The sequence below is a fragment of the Rhamphochromis sp. 'chilingali' genome (genome assembly GCF_963969265.1).
Source record: "Rhamphochromis sp. 'chilingali' genome assembly, chromosome: 2".
NCBI classification, from domain to species: Eukaryota; Metazoa; Chordata; class Actinopteri; order Cichliformes; family Cichlidae; genus Rhamphochromis; species Rhamphochromis sp. 'chilingali'.
Window position 1 is genome coordinate 69,530,377 of NC_137930.1, and position 26,053 is coordinate 69,556,429.

Genomic DNA, 26,053 nt, shown 5'->3' on the forward strand with positions numbered 1-26,053 from the left:
TCCCCCCTCTGCGCTATGAGTTCTGCTGCCTCGTCACTCGTCCAGGGCCCTTCCGCTGCGCGCACGACTCTCCCTTACTGTGTTTCCAAGTGACAGATAAGCTGCCGAGAGGTGGGAAAACAGGAAAGGAACAGGTGAAAACTGGGGACTCGCCTGGAGATACGGGTTAATAAAGCAATTGTTGAAAAAAGGAGCAGAGACGCCTAAAACTAAACCATCTGGGTTTGAGACACTCCGCCAGGGAGTTCACGTTAGGCTAATTAAATCCAAGAAAGCGGAGTAGCACCTAGTTGTAAAACGAACCTTTTAAGGTTAATCGAGGAACAGTGGGAAACTCTTCCTACCTGACATTTTTTTTTAAAAAGGGGAATAGACCCACTCCGGTTTGAGGTGTGAAGACGACCTGAACAAGTTCACTGCTCGGTTCCGGCATGCTGGCGTTTTGCCTTTTAAGTGCCGTGTGGCTTGCGGCGAGTCCGGTCCGCGCTCAGAACGAGACGGAACCAATCGTCCTGGAGGGAAAGTGCCTCGTGGTGTGCGACTCCAACCCGACCTCGGACCCCACGGGCACAGCGCTCGGGATCTCGGTGCGCTCGGGAAGCGCAAAGGTGGCGTTCTCCGCAGTCAGGAACACCAACCACGAGCCCTCCGAGATGAGCAACCGGACTATGGTCATCTACTTCGATCGGGTAGGAGACAAAAGATATAGTCCAATGTGACAGAGAGAAGAAAAAAAGATTCCAGCTCAGTGTTTGTCTGTTTTTATCTTCTTACAACCTGAAGAAGGAATGTTGTAAGACATAAAAGTTTCAGATGATCTGTTTTATTGTGTAGACTATAGAATGCGTGCTGTTTTAGGTGAACTGTATTAATATGCTGGGAAGACAGTTTTTACTACTGATGGCGGGGGTGGGGGTAAAATATAATTTAGTCGATGTCACAAAGGCGTCAGGAATAAAACTGGCATTTTCCCCCTGCACGTTAGAGCACCACAGATATTCCGCTTCGCCTTCCCGCAAACTACGAATTTAGAATGTGCGCAACAAATACTCCACTTAGTCAACAGACATGTTGCGTAAGACCATTAGAAAGACGAAAAACAAGTATCCGGGTTAACTTGGGGGATAGATAATACCACAGCGGCGGAGCTGTGCGCAGATGCATCGTGTCTCCGGTGGTGTTGGCTGTCGGAGATAACAGACTGTGGATTCATTTTTTAGGTAGTAAATTTTATTGGTAAAGTGGCTGTGTAGCCAGGTATGCGAGGCTTTTCAATATCTCAACTTTTTGAGCTGACGGGGTGGGATATGGGAACTGACATCTCTCCAAATAATTTAGTAAGGGAAGGTCACGAGAGTGAGATCGTACCCGGCTGCCGTTAAAGGTTAATTCTCCCTCAAACTGCCGTTCAATTTCACGTCATAATTCGCCTCCATCCATAAAATCAGACATTTGGCTGCAGGAGTGCATAATTGAAAAATTCATTTGAAAGCTCGATCAAGTTCCCTTCCAGTCCCCATAAAGTTTAGAAGTTCTGACAAGGAGAAAAATCCCCGATAAAAAGCAGAGAGTTTTCCATCTACATGAGTGAATCTGAGTGTGTGGTCTGGGGCGGGGGGCACAAGAGTCTTAACAGGGTGTCTGCTCCAGAAACACGTGGGTTGAATGGATTAGTCAATTCCACACCAAATAAACAATAGAAGAAATTCTGGATGAAGCATTTGGCTGTATAAGAATCCATTTTCTCCCAAAGGGCAGCACAAATTAGTTTGTTTCCTCGTCAAGTCAGTTTTGAAATAAAAATATTTTGAGTTGGTTGCAGTTGTGTTTCGCACAGCATGACAAAGCGCTTGTACCAGTGAATTTCTTTCTGTCTGTCTGTCTTTCAGGTTCTTGTAAATGTTGGGAGGAATTTTGACGAAGAGAGAAGTAACTTCATTGCACCACGGAAAGGAATTTACAGTTTTAACTTCCACGTAGTTAAAGTCTACAATCGCCAAACTATACAGGTAACGCCTGTTTGTGTATTTGTCGTGTGTGTGTGTACCTGTGCTTTTCTGCTTTTCGACCACACTGCGTGACAGCTGAATGTTCTTGCCCATATAAGTCGAACATGAGCTGCACCGTCGGTCATTAGATGTTTGAGACGTCTTTCTCCAGAGACAACAACAGCAGAGGCCGCCGTTAATAGTGTGAAAGCTAGCCCTCCGCCACCTGCTGGGCCAATCATAATTAATCAATACATGCACAGAGGATGGAGCCAAATGAAGCCTGTGTAACCAGCAGGAGGATGGGGCTGCTGTGGTGAGCGCGAGGGGTGCGTGGCTCCGGCGTCTTTACTTTCAGCACCACGGACAGCAACATCCCCCTCTGTCTCTTTCCCTGACAAAATGAGACGACAGGAAGATTTTGATTATTTAGAAGAGATTTTGAAGAGAGCAAACACAGACAGGCATTTTAATTTTCTCCCTCAAGCACACAACGTCACACACAAACAGGTTTTAAGTAGAAGTAACATGTTTTCTATTTATTTGTTTGTCACACCCTCACTCGCATGCACCGCCTGGAGTGTGGTCCGTCACAAGTCTTCTTTTATCCCACTAATTACTCCTCTTATAGCTTAGCTGTAGTTTCCACATTTCTTTTGATGTGTCAAGTGATAGGAAGCTCTTAAGCAGTCCCATTTTTAACATTTAACATGCGTGTGATGATGCTTTACAAGCCACACAGCGTTAATTACAATGTAAGTCTTGCAATTTAATCCGTTGTGTAATTATGCTGTTGGCTCCCCTGAGGCTTTGGCATTATGTTTTGCTACTTATACATTATTATTGGAGTCTTGCATTAATTAGCATGGCAGTGGAAGAAACAACAATAACAGCAGCGAGGAGAGCGGGCAATATTTGAGAGGGAAAGCTGTGTGTGTGTGCCTGTATGCAGAAGATGCTGGATGGCAAACGCTTGACTCTTGGTACTGTCACATTATCATTTATAGCTACGAGATATAAAAGTAAAAACTTTGAGTTTTAAAAGCACTTTGGGCTAAGTCCTGTTCAATATAAGCCCTCTGAAGTCTTAAACATTTTAAAATCAATAACTGTTGAAAACTGATTGTGGATGATTCGAAGAAGCTTTATTCTGGCATGCTTTCTGACATAAAATAGACCAGTGTAGGTTGTCCTCTCTCCTCCAAGCATCCAGCCTGCGTGCTGCTCACCCTCAACCTCTTCCACTCATCCTCCTCCCATCCATCCAGCGCATCTGCTGTGTTGAAAACTCCCACTGTTTGATTGCCTTAGAGGCAGCTACTGTGGTGCATGCAGGAGACGAAAGACAGCAGGAAAAGAGTAGCAGTTGAGAGTAAATTAAAAAAAAAGAGGGACAAGGGGATGGAGAAGAAGGGGGTGGGCGCACAGGGGTGAGAGGACAAAGGAGAGGAAAATGGGGGATGATAGAAATGGAAAGGAGAGACAGGAATGCATGAAAGAGAAAAGGAGACATAATGGACCAAACGGGAAGAGAACGAACAAATGAGACAGGAAAAAGCCAAATATCACGAGTCGCTATTGATTAGCAAATGCTGCATACATGTAGGAAAGGATAAACATTTTGTTCCGTCTCATCAGTCTTTTCCGGTGCACGGATCTGCCTGTTTATCTGGGAGGTTCAGAGAGGTAATGTGGGTGTCTTTGCTTTATGCCTCCGAATTAAAAATACATATGGAAAATGAAACGCGGCATATTCTCCCATCTAAAGGGAGCTCGTATCGCTCTAGCCATCCATGTCGGCTAATAGGGGGCTTATTTACAGTGTTTATAAAAATCACGGACTGTATAGCTATGAAATATTTTGCCACTTGTGAAAATGAGTTGCATTTGCAGCATGTGCCACAGCACTCAAAACAAATAAAAGAAATAAATTCCACATCATGAATTCTGAATGTTTCACATCTGTAACTCAAATATCAATAAGACGTTCACACAAGGTGCTGGTAGACTTCAGTGGGCTGATTTTTAATTAGATGTTTATTTTTTGTGCATTTTTGAAGACGTGATAATCTATATTGAAAATTACTGGAGGTAGTAAACAGAGGTTAATAAGCTCTTTGACCACTGCGCAGCAACTTTATCAAAACACAGGATCACAGCCTATTATCAACAGCTTGTTATTACTAAGTAGATGTTTGCATTGTTTTAAAAATTGGTTTCAATTATCTCTGTGAAATTTGCACTGGATATTCATTTTAGCGACCTATAAACAATTCTAGTTTTTGTTAGTAAAAGATCCAGCAGAACATTATGAAAAATATATTGCCATCTGGTTTTACAATGTAAAAAGGAGATATTTTACAGCAGTATTTTAAGCATGTGAGCATATTCAGAAGTAGCTTTCATAAAAGCCTCAAGTCAAAGCCGGCCTGTAGCTCTGAAAGTGACACAAAGAACAGCTAAAATGCCTCACGCTGTGTGTATTATAGGCCTTTCTGTTACTTGGATTTTCCCATTTAGAGCAAAAACCCAGAGGCTTGACTTCAAGCTGCTCATAGTACACGGCCCAATAACAAGAAATGTTACCTTTTTACACACAGCTCTTCGACCAAGTAGTTGCACATGTCCCTAACACACCTACATGTATTCCCAAGGCAACGTTTTTTATTCTCAGCTTAAAGTGAGTGGGGTCATTCAAATAAAACATCTTTATTGTCATTACACATGTATAAATACAGGCTAACAGTTTGCATCTAATCAGAAGTGCAATAGGAGCAGATTATATACAGATGTTTATATTGCTATACAGAAAGCAAATGTACAGAAGTGCTGCTCAACACGATTTCAGAAGTCATGCAGTACAGAAACCCGGTGTTCACTACACTATAGCAAGAAGACCACAGGGGCCCAATATAACGTTAGTCTGCTACATCCACAGTGACACTGAGACGCATGTTTACCATCACCGTTGGTAACTGTCGTCACTTACTGTGGCACATGAAATCACATTTATCTGAATGATATTATAAAGAATGCCAGTTTATCAGTTGTTTAAGCTTAAAAGTAAAAAATTGCATTTGAAGCAAAACGTTAAATATTTCAACTGCTTCATATTCTGAGCAGTGCTGCTATTAGTTACATTAAAAAGTAATTATTCTGATTACACAGTAACATGTAATAAGATATTACAAAGAGCATAGTTTGAATCAGATTTGGTCAAATCTATTTTTTTTTTAGAATGTACAGTATTAAAAATCTATTTAAATAAATAGGAGTATATTTTGACAATTATACACTCCAAGAACATTGATATAAGATCTATAAATTCACAGTATACATGTTACTGCGTTACATAAGGCCATAGTTTTTAGTCATGTCTCAAGTGGTTTTGCCATAGAAGCACCACTTCATTAAAGTGTTGGCAAATTCTGTTTTAAAAACACTTTTAAAGATTGATACGTGCACACACCACTGAGATGAACATTTGCATAAGCCACATTCCTTCTAAACGTACTTAAATATCCTCAAACAGTTTATTTAATATAGTGTGACTCCTCCGTGCTGCTCTCCACTGCAGATAACACATTTATTAGACACAAGCACAAAAATGGGAGGCCACGTTACCTCAACCGAGGTGTGTGTTAAGACACGGCAAATAATTATCACGCCAAAAAGATTAAAAAATGATTTCTGAAAATGGCAAACGGTCGTAGTTTCAAGCTAGGGCCTGAAAGAACCTGCTGCCTCGTCTGACACTATTCAGCACTGAATTCAAACAAGCGTACAAACATTGTTTAAAAAGTGCTCTTTGATGCCTTTATGTTAAAATGCTAGACGCCCATATGAAAGATGGCTGAAGTTTTTAATAACTGAACTTTAAAGTCTTCAACACTTCTTGACTTTGGATGATGTCAAAGTATTTTTTCATTCAGTTGTCTCAGGCACAGTTCTGGCGTTGACCACTAAAGGCACCACCCATCCGCTGTTCACATATTCTGTGTGTTTGTAAGGTGGAGCCGGTCAGGAGAAAAAAGGGCGGTTGGCCTTAAAAGGAGTGAGCTAAAACAGCTTGTTTCAAACCGAAGGCTGCCCCAGCACCCAGTGTAGCGCCAACACGTAATATATGTGTAGCCATTTAGCACCTGTCACTTGTTCAAAGTGTATCTAATGTAGAGCGTTAAACACTACAACAAGGATTGGCACAGTAAATTACCACTAGTGGTAATGCCGATGAAGGTCAACAAATACACATTATAATTATGGTGCACATTGTACCGTGATGATAATATTTATTTGATTTTATTGCTGGAAATGGGAAAAAGTTAAACTACGTAGCTTCAATTAAAAGAATAGACTGAAACCCAGGTAACCTAGCATTAATGTGGAGCAGACTGTACTGCACATGGATCTGTTGCACCGTGAACAGAATGACCTGCATGAAATATAACAAATAAATAATAGAAATACGATAGGCTTCTGCTCCTGGTTCAGAGAGTGTTTCATGCAGTGGAAATGAGAGGCGAGTCAAAGCCACATAAATAAACATCTTATCTGTTCTTAGGTTTTCTTGACTTGAAAGTATGGCAAGGGTAAGCATTGCTCTACAGGTAATCAGTCGGTCTACTGTTTCACACCAGTGCAACCGTTATGGTCATCTAAAAATCACTGTATTAAATTTTATATAAAGGGTACATATACGAGGACACATACAAATTTCAGTGATCAGCTGCGTTTTAAAGCCAAATGGGTACCACCATTAGCATTTGTGATTCAGGGCTCAACTGTAATGTAAAACCACCCTATATACGCACCACATTGTACCAAGTCGATACACAAGCAATGCCACCCTCATGTGAAAATATCACAACATTTGTAAACAACATACATTTTTGGTAGCGTCCTGTTAGCTACATGGTTACAGCACACACGTGTCTGTGCTTTGGTTTTATTCCAGCGGTGTACCTGTGACCTGTGTCACTCCGCTCTCCTAAGCTTCCATCTGGCTCTGTTACACTTAAATGCCCCATAAAAGGTAAGAAAACATAGAAGTGTTTGAAGAAGAAAAAATTCTTGCCAGCCAAAAACAATTGTGCCAGGTGTTAGTAACAGTGAGGATGGATCCACGGTGATGCTTTAAGCAGGAGACACATTCCTCAATAAACTGCTGTGGCTCTGCATTAGTGTGGCACAAAAGATCCACCCATTTTTATTCTTGGACTTACTTTATGCTAATTATAATTTACAGATCATGCAAATTTCCCAATTAACTGATACTCATCAATAGTCAGCCGACACTAATAAGAATCTAAGAATGCAGAGCTATGCCTTTTGGTTGTGTTATGAAAAATATGCCAGGAGGTCAAACAGAAAGTCACCTTTGAGCGTTTGCCATGTATTCGTTTTTTGCACACTCTGACATTTCAATGAGTTTGGTTGGGCGATTGTCAGAAGATGAAGCATTTGATTAGAAAACACTGCGCTCTTCCAGAGTAAAGTGATAAACAGGCGAATATACAGAACATCGTTAAAATGTGAGAGGTAATTAATAGCTACACAATATTATGATTTATGTAGAATACATATATTCAAAATGTTCTGTATTGTGAGCATCTAATAACAAAGAAGATGTTTCTACGCTTTTCCTTTTCATTTATAGTTCACACACACACACACACACACACACACACACACACACACACACACACACACACACACACACACACACACACACACACCCTTGTTTTCACTGCGTCAGAGGACAGTACAGTTTTATCCTTTCAATTAAATGACTTATTTTGTTACATTGTGGGGGATTTGCTTTTTCCCACCAAAAGGGTGGCAGGTACAACTTGATTCTATTGAAGTGATACACACAGATTTATACAGTGACACACAGTCTGCCAGCCAGATGCTTGGTGTCGTATTTATCTAATGAACCTGTGCTCAGTCTCGCAAAGGTTGCACTGAATTTATGCTCATGTGTGAAAGAGAGGAGGAGTCGGCGTTCTTTGGATATTCATTTTCTTTAAATCGAACAGGGTTGATGTAACAAATGAGTCATTAGGACATAATGTGAAAAGATTTACATATCTCACTGACATCTCTCTAAACAAAGAGCAATATTTAAATTTAGCTCTCAGGATTATAGGAAAAAACTTTTAGCCATTCGTGGCTGGACTTGCACCACACAAAACCGCTTCCTGTTAATTACCAGAGTAAAAACAACTCTTGCATTTAGCAGACGCAAGGTGTGTGTCTGCACGGCTGCAAGATGAAACAGGGCAGCTGTGTTAATACCACAGACAGTACACACAGTCTGTAGCATTATGATATGATGGGCACTTAGTCTGAGGTTCAGTGCTTTGCTCGGTATAATTTTAGATTCAGTTTTATTTGATTTTGACGTTTGTCTTTCTTGTACTCTGTGTTTTATTGCATGGTATAAATAATTTAAGTAGCTGAATTGTGGGTATATTCAATTTCCTCTGGCTTATGGTGTGTGTAATATAAATATTAGAGACTCATAGGACCATCTGGTCTTGTTGGAGTTTTCAGATGATCTGTCTTAATTATCTTTCATGTGGTTTGACATTTGGCAACAGATCCAGAGTTGCATGTTTTTCTGACTTTCACCAGTGGGGAAAAAACAACAACAAAAAAAGACAGTTGAAGGCTCTGCCCAGCGGTTTCCTCAAATTAATGATGTTGTTCCCTGAGGCAGTATCGATGAAGACGGGTGTGATCTGCTGACATTTGTTAAGATCTGTTTTTGTGCCTGTGTGAGTCTGTGTGTGTGTGTGTGCGCACAGTTCAGTTGTGACCTTTTCTCTGGTTGCCTCCATCTCTTTGAATAAATGCTGTTTCATTTTTTGATCATTTTCACAGAAACTCTTTACAAAAGCACCAAATCAACTTTTCAGAGTGCTTTGAACAGAAAACAGTCATTTGTGCCAGTGGATGACAGTTAGGCAGCACGTGCCAATCCATGTTCTTCAAAGTGAAGCATTCATTGATTGTTTACAATATAACATGTCAGAAAACATCAACAAATACCCCAAAACATCCAACTCGAATGAGACCTGCATTAAATTGGTACGAGTGCCAGAACAGCGCCCAGGAAAAATATGCTGCTATCAGTTCTAACATCGCTGTCCTGTAATGTAATAATGATGACAATCATGTTTGATATTATGTTGTGTTTAGATTCTGTTATCAACTGTGTAGATGAAAGGGCAAATGTAGCATTTTCAGCAAATGTTGGTCATTCTTTTATATATTCTATGTAAAAATGTAAATGTTGCTATAAAACACTCCAGGAAAATCCAGGCTTCTTTCTATCTGGAGCTGTTCAGTGTGTTTGACTCCTTTAGTAAAGCAGCTGCTGTAGTGATGCCGTCAGTGCAGCCTTATCAGCCCAGTCCTCATCACAATAAGTCTGTTGCTAACTTGGGACACATTGTTAGCACTTCTTTTTAAGTATTCCTTAACAGTGCAAACAGCGCAAAGATTTCACTCACAGCTGCAACAAACTGGATGTCTCCAAACTGCGTTCGTATATGAATATAACTGATTACACAGAAACCCAGCTTTTTTCTTCAAAGGTTGATGACGACAGTCAAACGATGCTGTGATATACTTTATGGTCTGACACACACAGTAATGGGGACAGCCAGGTGAAGTGAAGACAGCACGTTTACTTCAAGCTCAGTGAAACACACGGACCAAGCAAAACGGTCCCACAGTTCAGTGTGACGGGACAAATAAAGTTAGTGTGGTAGACGCCAACGACAGATTACACATTTTGGTTTTCTCTGGGTATTAAAAGTTTGAACTGCCAGGAGATGACCCCAGAGGCCCGTTACCGAACACCCGCAAACCTGCTGAGCATGAGACTGAGGTGAAAAACGTCGTTAGTCTCTGTGTAACAGCTGCTACTTTCCTTATCTTGAGCCTTTAATACAGAAAATAGGATCAAAACGACTTCATGTTAAGATGTAAAAGTAATTAAGCAATGCTGAAATAGGGTCAAATAGTTCTTTTGTTAAACTTTGTGACCACAGAGTTTGTGTGCTTTCTTTCAAAAGTTCTGTACCTGCTTTGGTCAGTGAGTCATTTCTTCTGTGCCTGTTTTCAAAATGGCATCTGGAAACTCATTCCTAATGAGGCTTCCTGCTACCAAACGAAAACAATCAGACGTACTGAAGCAGAAATTAAGGACAGTGACAGTCAGACAGCTGGCAAAGGAGAAGAAGCAGCAGTGATCACTGAGTTAATACATCTGAAGACTGGAGAGGCCAGTTCTGGTTTTGTGTGTTAGAATACTTTGTGTATTATTTGTTATCAGAGTGAACAATAACTACACAATAACTTTCTGTGCTTTTTCTAATATATGACTGTTATACCAACACGTTGTCATCCCAATGTGTAACATACGGACGACTGTGACAAATCGTATGTTAGGAACGATAATGCTCTGGTTATACTGGATGTACACTCTTGATTGCTCGCTTCACAATCGTAACTTCAAATTAGCAGCATACGGTCGCTGTGCACACACAGCTTTGTCTCCGAGTTCCTTTTATGCACATGTTTCATCTGGAATGGTAAAAAATGCCTTTTTTAAATGATTACAAAACACAGCCATTACCCACTTTGAGATTCCTTTTCCTTATTGTATTCGAGAAAGCAGCTACTGTTTCCTCAAAATCGGATGAAATGGTGCAACAACAAAAGCAGAAAATCTGAAAATAGAGAAGATGGTCGATAGCACAAAATAAACATGCAGAGATGACCTAAATAACAGCAAACATGCTCCACATTCACATAATGATTCAGCTTGTGAAACAGTGAAAGCTTTCCCCCCCAAAATGCAAAGCATGATAGTGGAAATGATCAATTTACTGAGTTTAGCCAGAAACCTCAGGTTTACTGTTCATCCATTAAGAAGTGGTACTGCTGTAATTATCTATGAATATTCCTATTGTGGTTGTCTGTGAAGGTTCTCAGTCATCCAGGTCATCGTAGTCAAAGGAGCTTGCAAAGAAAAGCGTCTGGACTTCTTTAAGAAAGAAAGAAGAAGTCCAGACGCTTTTCTTTGCAAGCTCCTTTGACTCCTATTGTGCTTGTTATCACTAGTCCTTCTGTTAGTGTTGTGTTATACCAGGAACTGCTGTTGTTTCCATACTGTTGATTTGTCATGACTAATGTGCTAATGTGTTAACATCCTTCACAGAGAAAGCAGAGCCCTTCAGGATTATTCCATTATCCTGGCTGTGGGTGGGGCAGACTGCCTGTTTACATTTACTTTTGATTTAAATTCCATTTCATTTCAATTCTGTTTTATTTACACAGAGACAAATCACAGCAATCAGCTGAAGGTGCTTCATTTTCATTATTAAAGGATAAAGATGCAACAAGCATGGAGGAAAAGCCCAACAGTCTGACGACCCCTTATGAGCGAGCACTTGGTGAAAGTGGCAAAGAAAACACCCTTTTAGCAGGAAGAAAGTTCCAACAGAACCAGGCTCGAAGGACCGAAGGTGTCCGATGAGGCGCTGGACTGCTAATCTGTTGTGCTTTGTGCGTGTGGGTTTGAATCCCATCCTCATCGTAAATCCTCTTCTGCACTCCGACCAAATCCTTTCGCTTGTTTTCTATATATTCCTCTAGTTTGAAAGAGATGACATTGCTCGGCTTGGCGGAGGTGGACGGCGACGTCTAAGCTTCTCTGCTCATGCTGCTGTGTAGGGAAATGAATGGGTGGACCCTAACTAATAGGAGTGGGCCAATTAATATATTCAACGTTTCTCAAACAATATTACCACTAAACGATTTCAGAGGCACGCACTTTGACTTAGAGTGCATACAGAATATCCATCGTATCCATCCTTACCCACTGAGGCACACAGCCTTCTTTTGTTTTTGTTATCTTTAGCCATCTTCACAATGACCCTGGAGGAACTTTAGAAAACTCTGGAAACTTGCTGTTTTAAAGACGGAGGTGTCACAGTCCTCAGACAGATGCACCATTATGTAGCTTATGTATCATCACTCTGTGTCTGTAAAGTGTGGATGAAAATGAAAATGTGAAAGGTCCAGTGGGGAAAAAGAAGGGAAACCAAAAGATGAGAGAAAAGGAAACGTGTTGAAAAGAAGAAAGATGAAAAGGGTGGGGGACCACCAGAAGAGTATCATTGTCATGTCAAGACAGACAACCGGACAGGAATTGATGATGCAATAACAGGATGTCATCGTGTCGTTAAACATTAAGTGCAGCACGGAGACGTCAGACAAATTCTATTTGCATAGAGAAAGACAGATTCTGTCTTTGCTGTCTCTCGGCCCTCTCCGACATCCTCCTGCCAGTGCAGCCGTCTCTCTCTCCTTTCTCTGCGCTTCCTTCTTCTTCTCTCACTCTCCTTCGTTATTCTGTCTCTCCTTTCCATTACTCAGCCAGTTAATTGGTGCTTATGCATTAATGAATGCAGATCGATCGCGGCCTGACATGACGCGAAGCCCTATTATCATGCTTTTATATTTATGGCTGCTAATTGAATGAGTGTAGGTGTAGCTGAGTGTGAGGGTGGGGTGGGTAGATGGCCACACAGAAGCACAGCCAATGCGGTTTTTTTATTTGTACAGGTGTGTGTGTGTGTGTGTGTGTGTGTGCTGACTGCAGTCTCATCCTTCCAAAGCCACTGTCACAGCTTTATTAGAACCATACATCACTGACCCTGTAACACAGAAACACATCCAAATCTGAAAACATGACTTTATTCATATGTCCTCTGTTCATAGACCTCATGTGTTACAGTCTGAATTAAAATCATCATCAAGCTATCAAATGATTTGTTAGCTGCTGTGGTGTCTCACATGTTGGAGCCCGACTTGGCTGGACACAAATCACACAAGCCCACTTGGCACTGTCCCCTCATTGTCCTGTCATTGTGTTTTAACAAAGTGTGTGCAGCCCCCCACCCCGATTCTAACTGATAGAAAAGCCTGCCCATGTTTGAATTTTGCAAGTGTGCAGGGACAGCAGGGGAACACATTTTGACAGGTAGAGAGATCACGTGTGTGTTTCATGTATATGTGGGGAACCATGCGGGACTGGAGGGATGGAGGCTTAGTTTGTAGGTGTCCCCAGGAGTGACTTGGTTGAATGGCTGGGTAGTTGTGTGTGCTCTTGTGTTTATCTGAGGGTAACGGAGTGATGTAGTGATGCTGGCTCTTCCTTGTCTGCCATCTCTGTCTCTCTTTGGAAGCATTACACGCACACTGGACACGAACCATGTCCCCCCTCCGTCTCTGCTGTCTTTCTGCCTGTTCCTGTGTTTAATGGCCTACTTTTCATCTGTTGTTCGTCTGTGTGTGTTCCCATCCTGATATCTCTGCCTGGTTTTCTTCTGCTTCTCCTGTCTCTCCCCTTCTAATGATTATTTTATATTATGATATGAAGGGTTAATAAGGCTAACCCGGAGTCTTCGGATGCATCTCTCCACATAAAATGTTCTCTTTAGCTTTGTGATCCTCATCTGTATTCTAAGTGTACTGGGCCCAGCTTGATATTTGACATGGTGGAGGAAGTACTTGATGTTTTTTATTTGAAACAAGAAAGAGTTGGTACATAAAAATACAAGTTCATACATTCATCAAGCATCAACGAAGAGTAATGTTTAGATTTCTCTGCTTCTGTACTTGTTTCCTTTGGACATTATCACTCAAAGATCAGTTGAAGTGATGCAGATATTGATGATGCTTGCATAGCAGGATGGGATCCAGTGTTGATATTAGTATATTTGTGTTGAAGCAATCCAGGCTCATCTCTCTTCAGTGATTGAAGACTCTTGGAAACAGAGTAATGACTACAATCAATCAATGCATGCACTAAAGCAGCGTTTTTCTTTTTCACAGTCTGGAGTTGCAATACAAATGCAAAACTTAACCTCCAGTTAGACACATACAGTAGTACTGAAGGTGTCAGTGACAGTGTCACCAGATGAATCGTCAAAGGAAATCACTGGTTATCAGCAAAAATAGATTGTGCATCCCCGGCGTATATATTTGATTTCAAAAATTGCCTCATCAGTCCACGTATTAGCTGTTCATAGAGATATTTTTATTGTGTACATGATGTTCTTTAAATGTAAGCATTACACTGAGGCAGTGTCTCAGATGAATGGATGGCATCCATGAAATACAGTTAGAGTTTTGATTCTGTGAGTGAATCTTAGAGGCCATCAACCACACTTAGGGATACATTTGTCAAAGTTTGACCTGCTGCTGTTTTACATCTGATCGCCTCTGAGCAAAAGTTTCGTTTTACAGACTTTATATTTAATATTTTTTATACATCATTCAGTCCTTCATCACTGGAAAGAAGTCGGTGCCTTTAATCTGATGAGAAGGTTTAGCGTGATTAAGATCATCACTCATCAAATATAGTTTCCTATAACCTTCAATTTAGTTTAATGCTTTAGGTGTATGAATAACAATTCATAATTTAGTCATTTACAAATGAAGACTTCCTGAGTGCACTTAACCTAGAATGTCTGTTTATAACTTCCAGATATCTTTTTAGCTCAATAAACGCAAAGATGCCGAAGTGATTTAATATTCTGACTGCTGTTTGAAACTTTACTGGATGTTCAAAGTTGAGGTAAGACGGCCACATACAACGTACTCTCCTCTCATACCGACACACCTCCATTGCTTTCCTCTGGTTAGTCTCCCCCCTAACCCTAACCTAACCCTGACAGTGCAAAGGCACTCCCAGATCTAAAAACTGTATATACTTGGTCACCTGTACAAAATGTGGTATCCAGTATGTCGGGGAGACACGTAATACACTGTTGACCAGATTCACACAGAACAGGCACAATATCTCAAAGAGAAAGAACACCCATAAGTACCTGGTAAGACACTTTGTATCTCATGGCTGGGAATCTGTGAAGGCGACTGTGATACAGGCAAATCCCACATGGTCAGTCCAGCAGAGGAGGACGGCTGAAAAAGTTTGGATTGCCAAATTAGACACAATGTATCCCAGGGCACTGAATGAAAGAGGATGTTGAAAAACACGTCTGGTGTGATGTACATAGTTATTGTTCTATATGTGTTTCTAGTGCTGTTATGTCCCATTCAACACACACGGTTCTAACATCCCACCCTGAGACTTATCCTAAACCTAACCTCACTAAACCCCATGCCGGGATTTATTTGAGCCCTAAACCTAACCTTTCCCCTCTCTCCCCCTCTCCTCTCCCCTCCCCCCCTCTCATTTTCTCTCCTCCTCTCTCTCTCTCTCTCTCTCTCTCTCTCTCTCTCATTTTCTCTCCCTTCCCCCCCCTCTCTCCCTCTCTCTCCTCTTATCTCCCTCTCTTCCCCCCCTCTCTCCTTTTCTCTCCCTCTCTTCCCCCCTTGCTCTTCCTCTCTCTCGCTCTCCCCTCACCTATCCCTCCTCCTCTAATCCAACTGAAAAACAACTGATATCCCCAATTGTGAATGAGGAATAAAGCCCTCTTACAGGTCTGTAGTGGGACCATGTGGACCCTTGAGTGGAGACTAAGGAAGGCCTGTGCATTGAAGCCCGGCCGCCTTTGGCGACTGAGCTTCCATCTTGGTTTCCCTAACCCAAACATGACCCAAACCTAACCCAAACATGACCCTTACATGAACCAAACCTAACCCAAACATGACCCAAACATGACCCAAACATGACCCAAACCTAACCCAAACATGACCCAAACATGACCCAAACATGACCCAAACCTAACCCAAACATGAACCAAACATGACCCAAACATGACCCAAACATGAACCAAACATGACCCAAACCTAACCCAAACATGACCCTTCGGCTGCACCAGCTACAGGGGCGCTGTCACTTGGTGTCGCTCTCTCTGTGGTAGAGTATCACTTCCTGTTTCTGCTCAAACACAGTGGTGTTTTTGAGTAGCTTATCTGCTTAGCAATTTAGTTAAAAACTTTTAGATACATTTTCTTTCATAGTATAATCTTCACATGCTTCATCCGAAGCACACTCTCTGTGTACTCACTACCTAATTTATAGCCAAAGTATTCACTCACTGTCTCTGTACTGTTTCGCTAGCTTGGCTTAGCTCGTAGCCGACTCGTTAGCAGCATGGCCTCTTCACCTGTCCCTCCTGCTCATTGTGTCAGATGTTTAGTTACTCCTCGGCCTCCTTTAGCAGTAATATCTGTAACAAATGTAGCATATTTGCAGCTCTGGAGGCCAGGATTACTGAATTGGAGACTCGGCTTCACACCCTTCATTCACCCATAGCTAGCCAGGCCCCTGTAGCTGGTGCAGCCGAAGATAGCGTAGGCCCCGCTAGCTGTTCCCCGGCAGACCCCAAGCAGCTGGGGAAAGAGGGCGGCTTGGTGACGGTGAGGAGGAAGCATAGTCTTAAACAGAAACCCCAGGTACACCACCAACCCGTTCATGTGTCTAACCGTTTTTCCCCACTCAGCGACACACCTGCCAGGGGTCAAACTCTGGTAATTGGTGATTCTGTTCTCAGACGTGAAGCTAGAGACACCGGCAACCATAGTCAATTGTCTTCCAGGGGCCAGAGCAGGCGACATTGAAGGAAATTTAAAACTGCTGGCTAAGGGTAAATGTAAAATAAAACACAATTCACGTCGGCAGTAATGACACCTGGTTACAACAATCGGAGGTCACTAAAATCAATATCGAATCGGTGTGTAAATTTGCCAAAACAATGTGGGACTCTGTAGTTTTCTCTGGTCTCCCCAATCAGACCAGGAGTGACATGTTTAGCCGCATGTTCTCCTTAAATTGCTGGCTGTCTGAGTGGTGTCCCAGAAACGATGTGGGCTTCATAGATAATTGGCAAACCTTCTGGAGGAAACCTGGTCTTGTTAGGAGAGACGGCATCCATCCCACTTTGGATGGAGCAGCTCTCATTTCTAGAAATATGGACAAATTTATTAAACCCCCCAAAATATGACTAACCAGAGTTGGGACCAGGAAGCAGAGTTGCAGTCTTACACGCCTCTCTGCAGCTTCTCTCCTCCTGCTACCCCCCCAAAAACCCATCTCCATAGAGACTGTGTCAGCTCCCACACAGACAAAAAACAAACTAAAAACCAGCAACAAACAACTTAAACATAAACAATTACAAAGAAAGAACAATACAGTATCCACATCTGAACCAAAGAGTAAAACAGTGAAATGTGGATTATTAAATATTAGGTCTCTCTCCTCCAAGTCTCTGTTAGTACATGACTTAATAATTGATCAACAAATCGATTTACTCTGCCTTACAGAAACCTGGTTGCAACAGGATGATTATGTTAGTTTAAATGAATCAACACCCCCGAGTCATTCTAACTACCAGAAACCTCGAAGCACAGGCCGAGGGGGCAGTGTGGCAGCAATTTTTCACACTAGCATATTAATTAATGAAAGACCAAGACAGACTTTTAATTCATTTGAAAGCCTGATGCTTCGCCTCATCCACCCTAGCTGTAAACTCAGAAACCAGTCTTACTTGTTATCATCTATCGTCCACCTGGGCCTTACACAGAGTTTCTGTCTGATTTCTCAGACTTTATATCTAATTTAGTTCTGAGCTCAGATAAAATAATTATTGTGGGTGATTTTAACATCCATGTAGATGCTAAAAATGACAGCCTCAACATGGCATTTAATCTGTTATTAGACTCAATTGGCTTCTCTCAAAATGTAAAAGAACCCACCCACCACTTTAATCACACTCTAGATCTTGTTTTAACATATGGCATAGAAACTGAACATTTAACAGTGTTTCCTGAAAACCCTCTCCTGTCTGATCATTTCCTGATAACATTTACATTTACAATAATTGATTACACAGCAGTGGAGAGTAGACTTTATCACAGTAGATGTCTTTCTGAAAGCGCTGTAACTAAGTTTAAGAATATAATCCACCCACTGTTATCATCTTCAATGCCCTGTACCAACACAGAGCAGAGCAGCTATCTGAACGCTACTCCAACAGAGGTCGATTATCTTGTTAATAATTTCACCTCCTCACTACGTACGACTCTGGATACTGTAGCTCCTGTGAAAACTAAGGTCTCTAATCAGAAGTACCTGACTCCGTGGTATAATTCTCAAACACGTAGCCTAAAGCAGATGACTCGTAATCTGGAGAGGAAATGGTCTGTCACAAATTTAGAGGATCATCATTTAGCCTGGAGAAATAGTTTGTTGCTTTATAAGAAAGCCCTCCACAAAGCCAGAACATCTTACTATTCATCACTGATTGAAGAAAATAAGAACAACCCCAGGTTTCTCTTCAGCTCTGTAGCCAGGCTGACAAACAGTCAGAGCTCTGTTGAGCCAACAATCCCTTTAACGTTAACTAGTAATGACTTCATGAACTTCTTCACAAATAAAATTTTTATCATTAGAGAAAAAATTCCCAGTAATCATCCCACAGATGTAATATTATCTACAGCTACTCTTAGTACCATCGATGTTAAGTTAGACTCTTTTTCTCTAATTGATCTTTCTGAGTTAACTTCAATAATTACTTCCTCCAAACCATCAACGTGTCTTTTAGACCCCATTCCTACAAAACTGCTCAAAGAAGTCCTGCCATTAATTAATTCTTCGATCTTAAATATGATCAACCTATCTCTAATGATCGGCTATGTACCACAGGCCTTCAAGCTGGCTGTAGTTAAACCTTTACTCAAAAAGCATCTCTAGACCCAGCAGTCTTAGCTAATTATTGGCCAATCTCCAACCTTCCTTTATATCAAACATCCTTGAAAGAGTAGTTGTCAAACAGCTAACAGATCATCTGCAGAGGTTTATTTGAAGAGTTTCAGTCAGGTTTCAGAGCTCATCACAGCACAGAAACAGCTTTAGTGAAGGTTACAAATGATCTTCTTATGGCCTCTGACAGTGGACTCATCTCTGTGCTTGTCCTGCTAGACCTCAGTGCAGCGTTCGATACTGTCGACCATAATATCCTATTAGAGCGATTAGAACATGCTGTAGGTATTACAGGTACTGTGCTGCAGTGGTTTGTATCATATCTATCTAATAGACTCCAGTTTGTGCATGTAAATGGAGAGTCCTCTTCACACACTGAGGTTAATTATGGAGTTCCACAGGGTTCAGTGCTAGGACCAATTCTGTTTACATTATACATGCTTCCCTTAGGCAGCATCATTAGAAGACATAGCATACATTTACACTGCTATGCAGATGACACCCAGCTCTATCTGTCCATGAAGCCAGATAACACACACCAATGAGTTAAACTGCAGGAATGTCTTAAAGACATAAAGACCTGGATGGCCGCTAACTTTCTGCTTCTTACTTCAGATCAAACTGAGGTTATTGTACTCGGCCCTGAAAATCTTAGAAATATGGTATCTAAGCAGATTCTTACTCTGGATGGCATTACCTTGGCCTCCAGTAACGCTGTGAGGAACCTTGGAGTCATTTTTGACCAGGACATGTCCTTCAACGCACATATTAAACAAATATGTAAGACTGCTTTCTTCCATTTGTGCAACATCTCTAAAGTTAGAAATATCCTGTCTCAGAGTGACGCTGAAAAACTAGTTCATGCATTTATTACTTCCAGGCTGGACGACTGTAATTCATTATTATCAGGAAGTCCTAAAAACTCCCTGAAAGCCTTCAGCTAATCCAAAATGCTACAGCAAGAGTCCTGACAGGGACTAGAAAGAGAGAGCAGATTTCTCCTGTTTTGGCTTCCTGTTAAATCCAGAATTCAAAATCCTGCTCCTCACACACAAGGTCTTAAATAATCAGGCCCCATCTTATCTTAATGACCTTGTAGCACCATATCACCCTATTAGAGCACTTCGCTCTCGCTCTGCAGGCCTACTTGTTGTTCCTAGAGTATTTAAAAGTAGAATGGGAGGCAGAGCCTTCAGTTTTCAGGCCCCTCTTCTGTGGAACCAGCTTCCAGTTTGGATTCAGGAGACAGACACTATCTCTACTTTCAAGATTAGGCTTCAAACTTTCCTTTTTGCTAAAGCATATAGTTAGGGCTGGACCAGGTGAGCCTGAATCCTCCCTTAGTTATGCTGCAATAGACATAGGCTGCCGGGGATTCCCATGATGCATTGAGTTTTTCCTTTCCAGTCACCTTTCTCACTCACTATGTGTTAACAGACCTCTCTGCATTGAATCATATCTGTTATTAACCTCTGTCTCTCTTCCACAGCATGTCTTCATCCTGTCTTCCTTCTCTCACCCCAACCAATCACAGCAGATGGCCCCGCCCCTCCCCGAGCCTGGTTCTGCTGGAGGTTTCTTCCTGTTAAAAGGGAGTTTTTCCTTCCCACTGTCGCCAAAGTGCTGCTCATAGGGGGTCATATGATTGTTGGGTTTTTCTCTGTATCTATTATTGTACGATCTACTGTACAATATAAAGATATTGAGGCGACTGTTGTTGTGATTTGGCGCTATATAAATAAAATTGAATTGAATTCAGAATCAGAATCAGAATACTTTATTGATCCCTGGGGGAAATTATTTTTTGTTACAGTGCTCCATTTTAAACCAACATTAAGACAAGACAGACAATACGCTAACTAAGAATAGTACAATATATACATATATATATATACATACATACATAAGTCACTTATAAATAAATATTTGGAAAAGAAACATGTGTAGTTGTAGCAGCAAACAGTGTGTTAAGTGGATGCGTTGTACAGGGAGATGGCCACAGGCAGGAATGATTTCCTGTGTCGTTCAGTGGTGCTTTTCGGTAATCTCAGTCTCTCACTGAACGAGCTCCTGTGACTGACCAACATGTCATGGAGTGGGTGGGAGGTGTTATCCAACATTGTCTTTATCTTGGACAGCATCCGCCTCTCCGACACCACCTTGAGGGAGTCCAGCTCCATCCCCACAACATTGCTGGCCTTACGGATCAGTTTATTAAGTCTGTTGGCATCTGCGACCCTCAGCCTGCTCCCCCAGCATGCAACAGCATAGAGGATCGCACTGGCCACCACAGACTCATAGAAAATCCTCAGCATTTTCTGGCAGATGTTGAAGGACCTCAGTCGCCTCAAAAAATAGAGACGACTCTGGCCCTTCCTGTAAAGTGCTGTGGTGTTTTTAGCCCAGTCCAGTTTATTGTCAATGTGTACTCCAAGGTATTTATAGTCCTCCACAATGTCAACACTGACCCCCTGGATTGAAACAGGGGTCAAGTGTTTCCTGGTCTTCCTGAAGTCCACGATCAGTTTGAATTGAATTGAATTGAACCCTACCATAACCCAAACATGACCCAAACCCTGTTACTGTGATGTACAGCACAGTCAAAGACGGGAAAAAAATGTTTGGTGTCAGCAATGAATTTAATTTCAGCTTTACTGATGAAATTTCAATTTTATGAAATTGAAATCTGCCCAAGGTCTCACATATATTAGCCTGAGATCTACGATTATTTTAGTGAGTGGTTTAGAGTGATATTTTACGTGTGGCAACAAATCTGTCTTTCTGCTAATACTTCATTGTAAATGTAAAAGCAAATAATTCACATTTATCTGGTGTAATAAACTCAGTGACTGCGTTTTCAGCCGATAGTGAAATGTAAATTTGTCCATGACCTGTGCCGCGTTTCCTTTGTAAGAATTAAAAAAATAATTTCAGTATAGTCTGAGTATTTTCCATCAGATTCAAAGCTGCCTGTTCAAAGCTGCACACACGCACCCACACATGCAGATACAGTCTGAGTCGCCATGTTCAGTTTGCTATTAAGAGGAGTGCTGGGCCAAGAGAGCCCTTGACTCTGACAGGCTCTCCATCTCCTGCCCACACACACACACACACACACACACACACACACACACACACACACACACACACACACACACACACACACACACTCCTGACCATCAGGCAGAATGACTTGGATAAGTGTATAATTATGGGATGTTTATGACTGTGTTCCATCAGTTGGTGACGGTTTTACAGTTTTTTACCTCGAGAGCAAACAGAAATATTTTGACATGTTTAGCTCTCAGCTGTAAATTTGAGTTTTTCTTCCTGATGTCCATACTGTAAAGATCATGTAGACAGGTAACATGGCCTGTATGACGTTTGTTTAAGGAATCAAAATCTTTCAAACTGCAGTCAGCTTGTTGAAAATGAAAACACTACTACACCAGAGTGACCTGGACAGAAACAAACAGCCAGCGTGTTGTTTCTGTGCACCAGGAAGCAGATGACAATATATGTTGGGAGTTTTAAAGGAACGAGTGGTAGAAGAATAGTGCCCAGTCCATCTTTTAATCCATCTAGCCATCCAAGAAGTTGTCCACCAGTTTGAGATACAACATACTCTGTTACATTTACTAATGTGTGCATTAGGTGTGACCATATAGTTTTCACTTGGAGAAAAATAAGATATCGATGGCTGATTGCCCTTCCAAGGTCATTCTTTGACATTTCCAGCCTCCAGTAGATTCCTAGATTATTAACTAGCCTGCACATCTGCCTCTGGAGTGTACTCTGGGTCTCCATCAGATCAGAAAAGGACAAAAAAGCTAACTTTTAAGTTGAATTTCATTTTGGGATAGAGGGGGAAATCCAGTGAATGCAAAAAAATTGTGTTGGTGTGACCAAAAAACCCCAACACATTTCCTGCAGCTTCACTTTCTCTTTCTTTGAAACAGTCAAACTCCAGGCTGACAGTTTCACCTGTGAGGAGCTTCACTGCACACAGCCTGGTGAAAGCGTCTCGCATCTATACTGCTGGTGTAAGATAGAGACCGAGCTATCGGCAGCGTTTTTTATTATTCTAATTAATAAATATTTTTTATGCTGGAAAATCTATTTTTCACGTCAGTGATTCCTGCAGAAAATAATTAGTTTTAGGCACATTTTAACATCTTATGATTGTATTTTAAAATAGGAGCATGACATAACAAACTCACATCAGCCACCCTAGTGTTGTAAAAAACAAGACTCGTACAAGAACCTGAAGAAAGGCAGTACAACAGAAACATTGTGTTGCTTCTCTTATCAGGTTGCAGTGAGACTTCTCACAGGACGGTCTGTAATCTCACAGGGTTTATAAAGTGTGTTCCTGCATAAACAGACGTTCGCAGGTACCAGAAGTAGAACGAATCGATGATTTTGTTTAAGTGAAGTGTAAGGGGGAAACATATAGGGAGCGCTTGTTTTTCTGCTGTAGCTCAGAAGCGAAGCGATGAAAGCCGTTGTCAGGTTTGAACCTGGGCGAGGGAGGGGACACAGCGCTCACAGCTTCGTCTCTCTGTAAGAAGAAGAAGATGTTATTCCCCACGGAAACATTTGTTGAATCAGACACTGTGTGAGTGTTTGTGCGCATATCTCTGTCTTTCTACAAGTGGATAATGTGCAGAGCACAAAGCTTCAAATGAAATCTTTCCATGCGTTTCCTCTTTAAAATATGACAACTAAAAAGTCCAGAAATACGATGCTGTTAGTCCTCATGGAAGCATCATTATTGCACTGAGTGTTTTGGAAGTCTGCCATGCCATATGTTCCTGCTTCTGTGAGCAACTTGAGGACTGTTTGTCTCTTTTCCACACTTTTCATTCTATACGCCGTCTGTCCTTTTCATCCAGGTGAGCCTGATGCACAACGGTTGGCCAGTGATTTCGGCATTTGCCGGGGACCAGGACGTGACGCGTGAGGCAGCCAGCAATGGTGTTCTGATCCAGATGGAGAAGGGAGACCGGGCCTACCTCAAATTGGAGAGAGGAAACCTAATGGGAGGATGGAAATACTCCACCTTCTCAGGCTTCCTGGTGTTCCCCATGTAGAGAGGAAGAGGAGGAGGAGGTGCAGGGATGGAAACAAAGGAGGACGAGCTGGTGGAAGCTGGAAAGCAAAAGGAAGATGACGAAAAGGCAGGTGGAGGAAGAAGAAAAAGGACATGGTTAAGATGGGAGGGAAACATGACAACAGACTTGTGTTTGGGACGCTGCAGAGGAAGGATGAGATGTTAGAGAGATATGAGCGTGATGTGAGAAAGTTACAGAGCCGGCACATGAGAGTGTACGGTCAGCTTCTTCACTTTGCTTCTTCTTTTCATCCATCCTTTCATGCATCCTTCTCCTCCCTCTGTTTCCTCGTGGCTTGACTGCAGCTTTGGACAGCCAAAACCTTTTCTATACTCTGCTGACAGATCGATCACTGATATGGTCCAGAGTGTTCTGAAGCCCACGTGTAACCCTCCCTCCTGTCCCCACAATCCCATCATTTCTTCATCGATCACCATCTGCATAAGCTTTGACCAATATTACTTGAGCAACTATTCCTCGCTAACCCCAGTTTACTGTGCCCATATGTGTGTTTGTGTTTTTCTCATGCTCGACATAAACGCCACTGATTTTGGATCAGCTTCTTCCCCTGAAGCCAAACTATACTTTTTAGAGTGTAAACAGTAAAGTCTGATCACAGAATCAGGGGCTAACCTTTTATTTATCATCATAATCACAAGCCTTTTACAATAAATGCATCATTTGTTCTTTAAACACACGCCTGTTTCTCCTCTTCATTATATTTAGCACGTAGCAGGATTCAGCTTTGTAATGGTTATGGTTCAGCGCTCGTAGCAGTGGGGTCAAGGTTAGGAAAACATGGCTTAAATACTTTGCTGTGTGTGTTTAGGCGACAACATTTTTCTACAATAAACTGAAGTTTTTTCTACACTCATCCGAGTGCCCCCACCCCACCCACTAAGACTCGTGGTCCATTAGTAGGCAGTCATTAAACTTGTATACAAAGTGCAACTGGGGAGAACAAAAGTCAGTAGAAGACAGAACAGTTCAGTTTAATAAACCGTCTCCACTCTCTAGTCAGGTACTCAATACTTCTCCATCAATCTCTGGTGTCTATATCTAATGAACCGAACACTGATAGTCAAACAGGAAGTAATACTTTACTTTGTTCCTCCACTGTTTTAATCACGACTCTGAATCAGGCTTCTGTGCACCTGTCCTTTCACCCGTACAGTCAGTCTGCTTCCTCCCTGTCACTGCTGCCATGTTTTAGATATAGTATCTCCATGTAGGATCCCTTTTCTCTCTTTAACTATGCTGTTTACCCACAAGTGCAGGTTTGGCTTCCTTTTAGCACACCTCTGTTATCCCCTCCATCCTCCCTTCCTCATGTGTGTACTTTATCCGCTGCTGCTCATTTGCCTCCTAGCACGGATCCTTTCCTGCTTTTCTTCAATGTGGACTGTGGACAATGAAACAACCTTCAACTTTACAAAATTATATATATATATATATATATATATGATGAGATACAAATGGATATATAAATATAATGAAATCTAAGCCACCATTTCTATTCTCCTGGTTTTAAGATGAAAATAATGGTAATACTAATACTGAAAACGTAATCTGGTTGATGACTACAGTATCTGTATTTCCGTACTTCAGTGTTATATAATGAAAAAAATATTCTAAATGAAACTTAGTGATTGTGTGGAAATCTGAGGCTGCCATTGCTCTTCTGATGAAAACATGCTTCTTGTTTTTGTTTTGGGTCAAACCAAGTTGTGGCTAAAAAGCTGAGACTACTACTTATATAAAATAAACTATAGCTAAAAGGTACTTTTATTATTATCATTATTATTATTATTTGACTGTAAATTACATGTGAATATTTAGACTATGACAATATTTGATTTATGAATCAATCAAATCGATTTATCTACTGTTTTCTTATTTATTTGCTCTGAAGAAATCAATAAAACTAAATGGTACTTTTATTTTTCTTAAACCTACTTTAAGCCTGTCCTCGTACTTTATTTTGTTCAGTCTTGAAAAACAAGCAGAAACTCGTTGATCCCTGATGACATGTCTAACGGTGGGCTGTGTTCACTGTATATGACCGTGTGCGTGTGTCTGTGTGCATGTGTGTGTCTGTGTGCATGTGTGTGTCTGTGTGCATGTGTGTGTTTTGGACCTATGGAGCTTTTCAGTGAGTCACCTTAAACACACACTGACTGAAATCTGCTTGATCGTGTTCT

At 41.4% G+C, this 26,053-nt stretch overlaps 1 protein-coding gene across 1 annotated transcript; it reads left to right on the top strand.

Annotated features, from left to right (window-relative positions):
- On the top strand, nt 1–25,792 carry cbln1 (cerebellin 1 precursor). Its single transcript, XM_080874229.1, has 3 exons — nt 1–689; nt 1,890–2,009; nt 23,634–25,792. Exons 1-3 carry the CDS (start codon nt 432–434, stop codon nt 23,829–23,831), a joined length of 576 nt encoding a protein of 191 aa, XP_080730355.1. The 5' UTR covers nt 1–431; the 3' UTR covers nt 23,832–25,792.
- The last annotated feature ends 261 nt before the right edge of the window (nt 25,793–26,053 follow it).

Bases quoted from the DNA above. Each gene is read 5' to 3' on its own strand.
- cbln1 (XM_080874229.1), top strand. From the start codon at position 432: ATGCTGGCGTTTTGCCTTTTAAGTGCCGTGTGGCTTGCGGCGAGTCCG. The intron at 690-1,889 runs GTAGGAGACAAA...TCTGTCTTTCAG, and splicing joins TGGTCATCTACTTCGATCGG to GTTCTTGTAAATGTTGGGAG. The intron at 2,010-23,633 runs GTAACGCCTGTT...CTTTTCATCCAG, and splicing joins ACAATCGCCAAACTATACAG to GTGAGCCTGATGCACAACGG.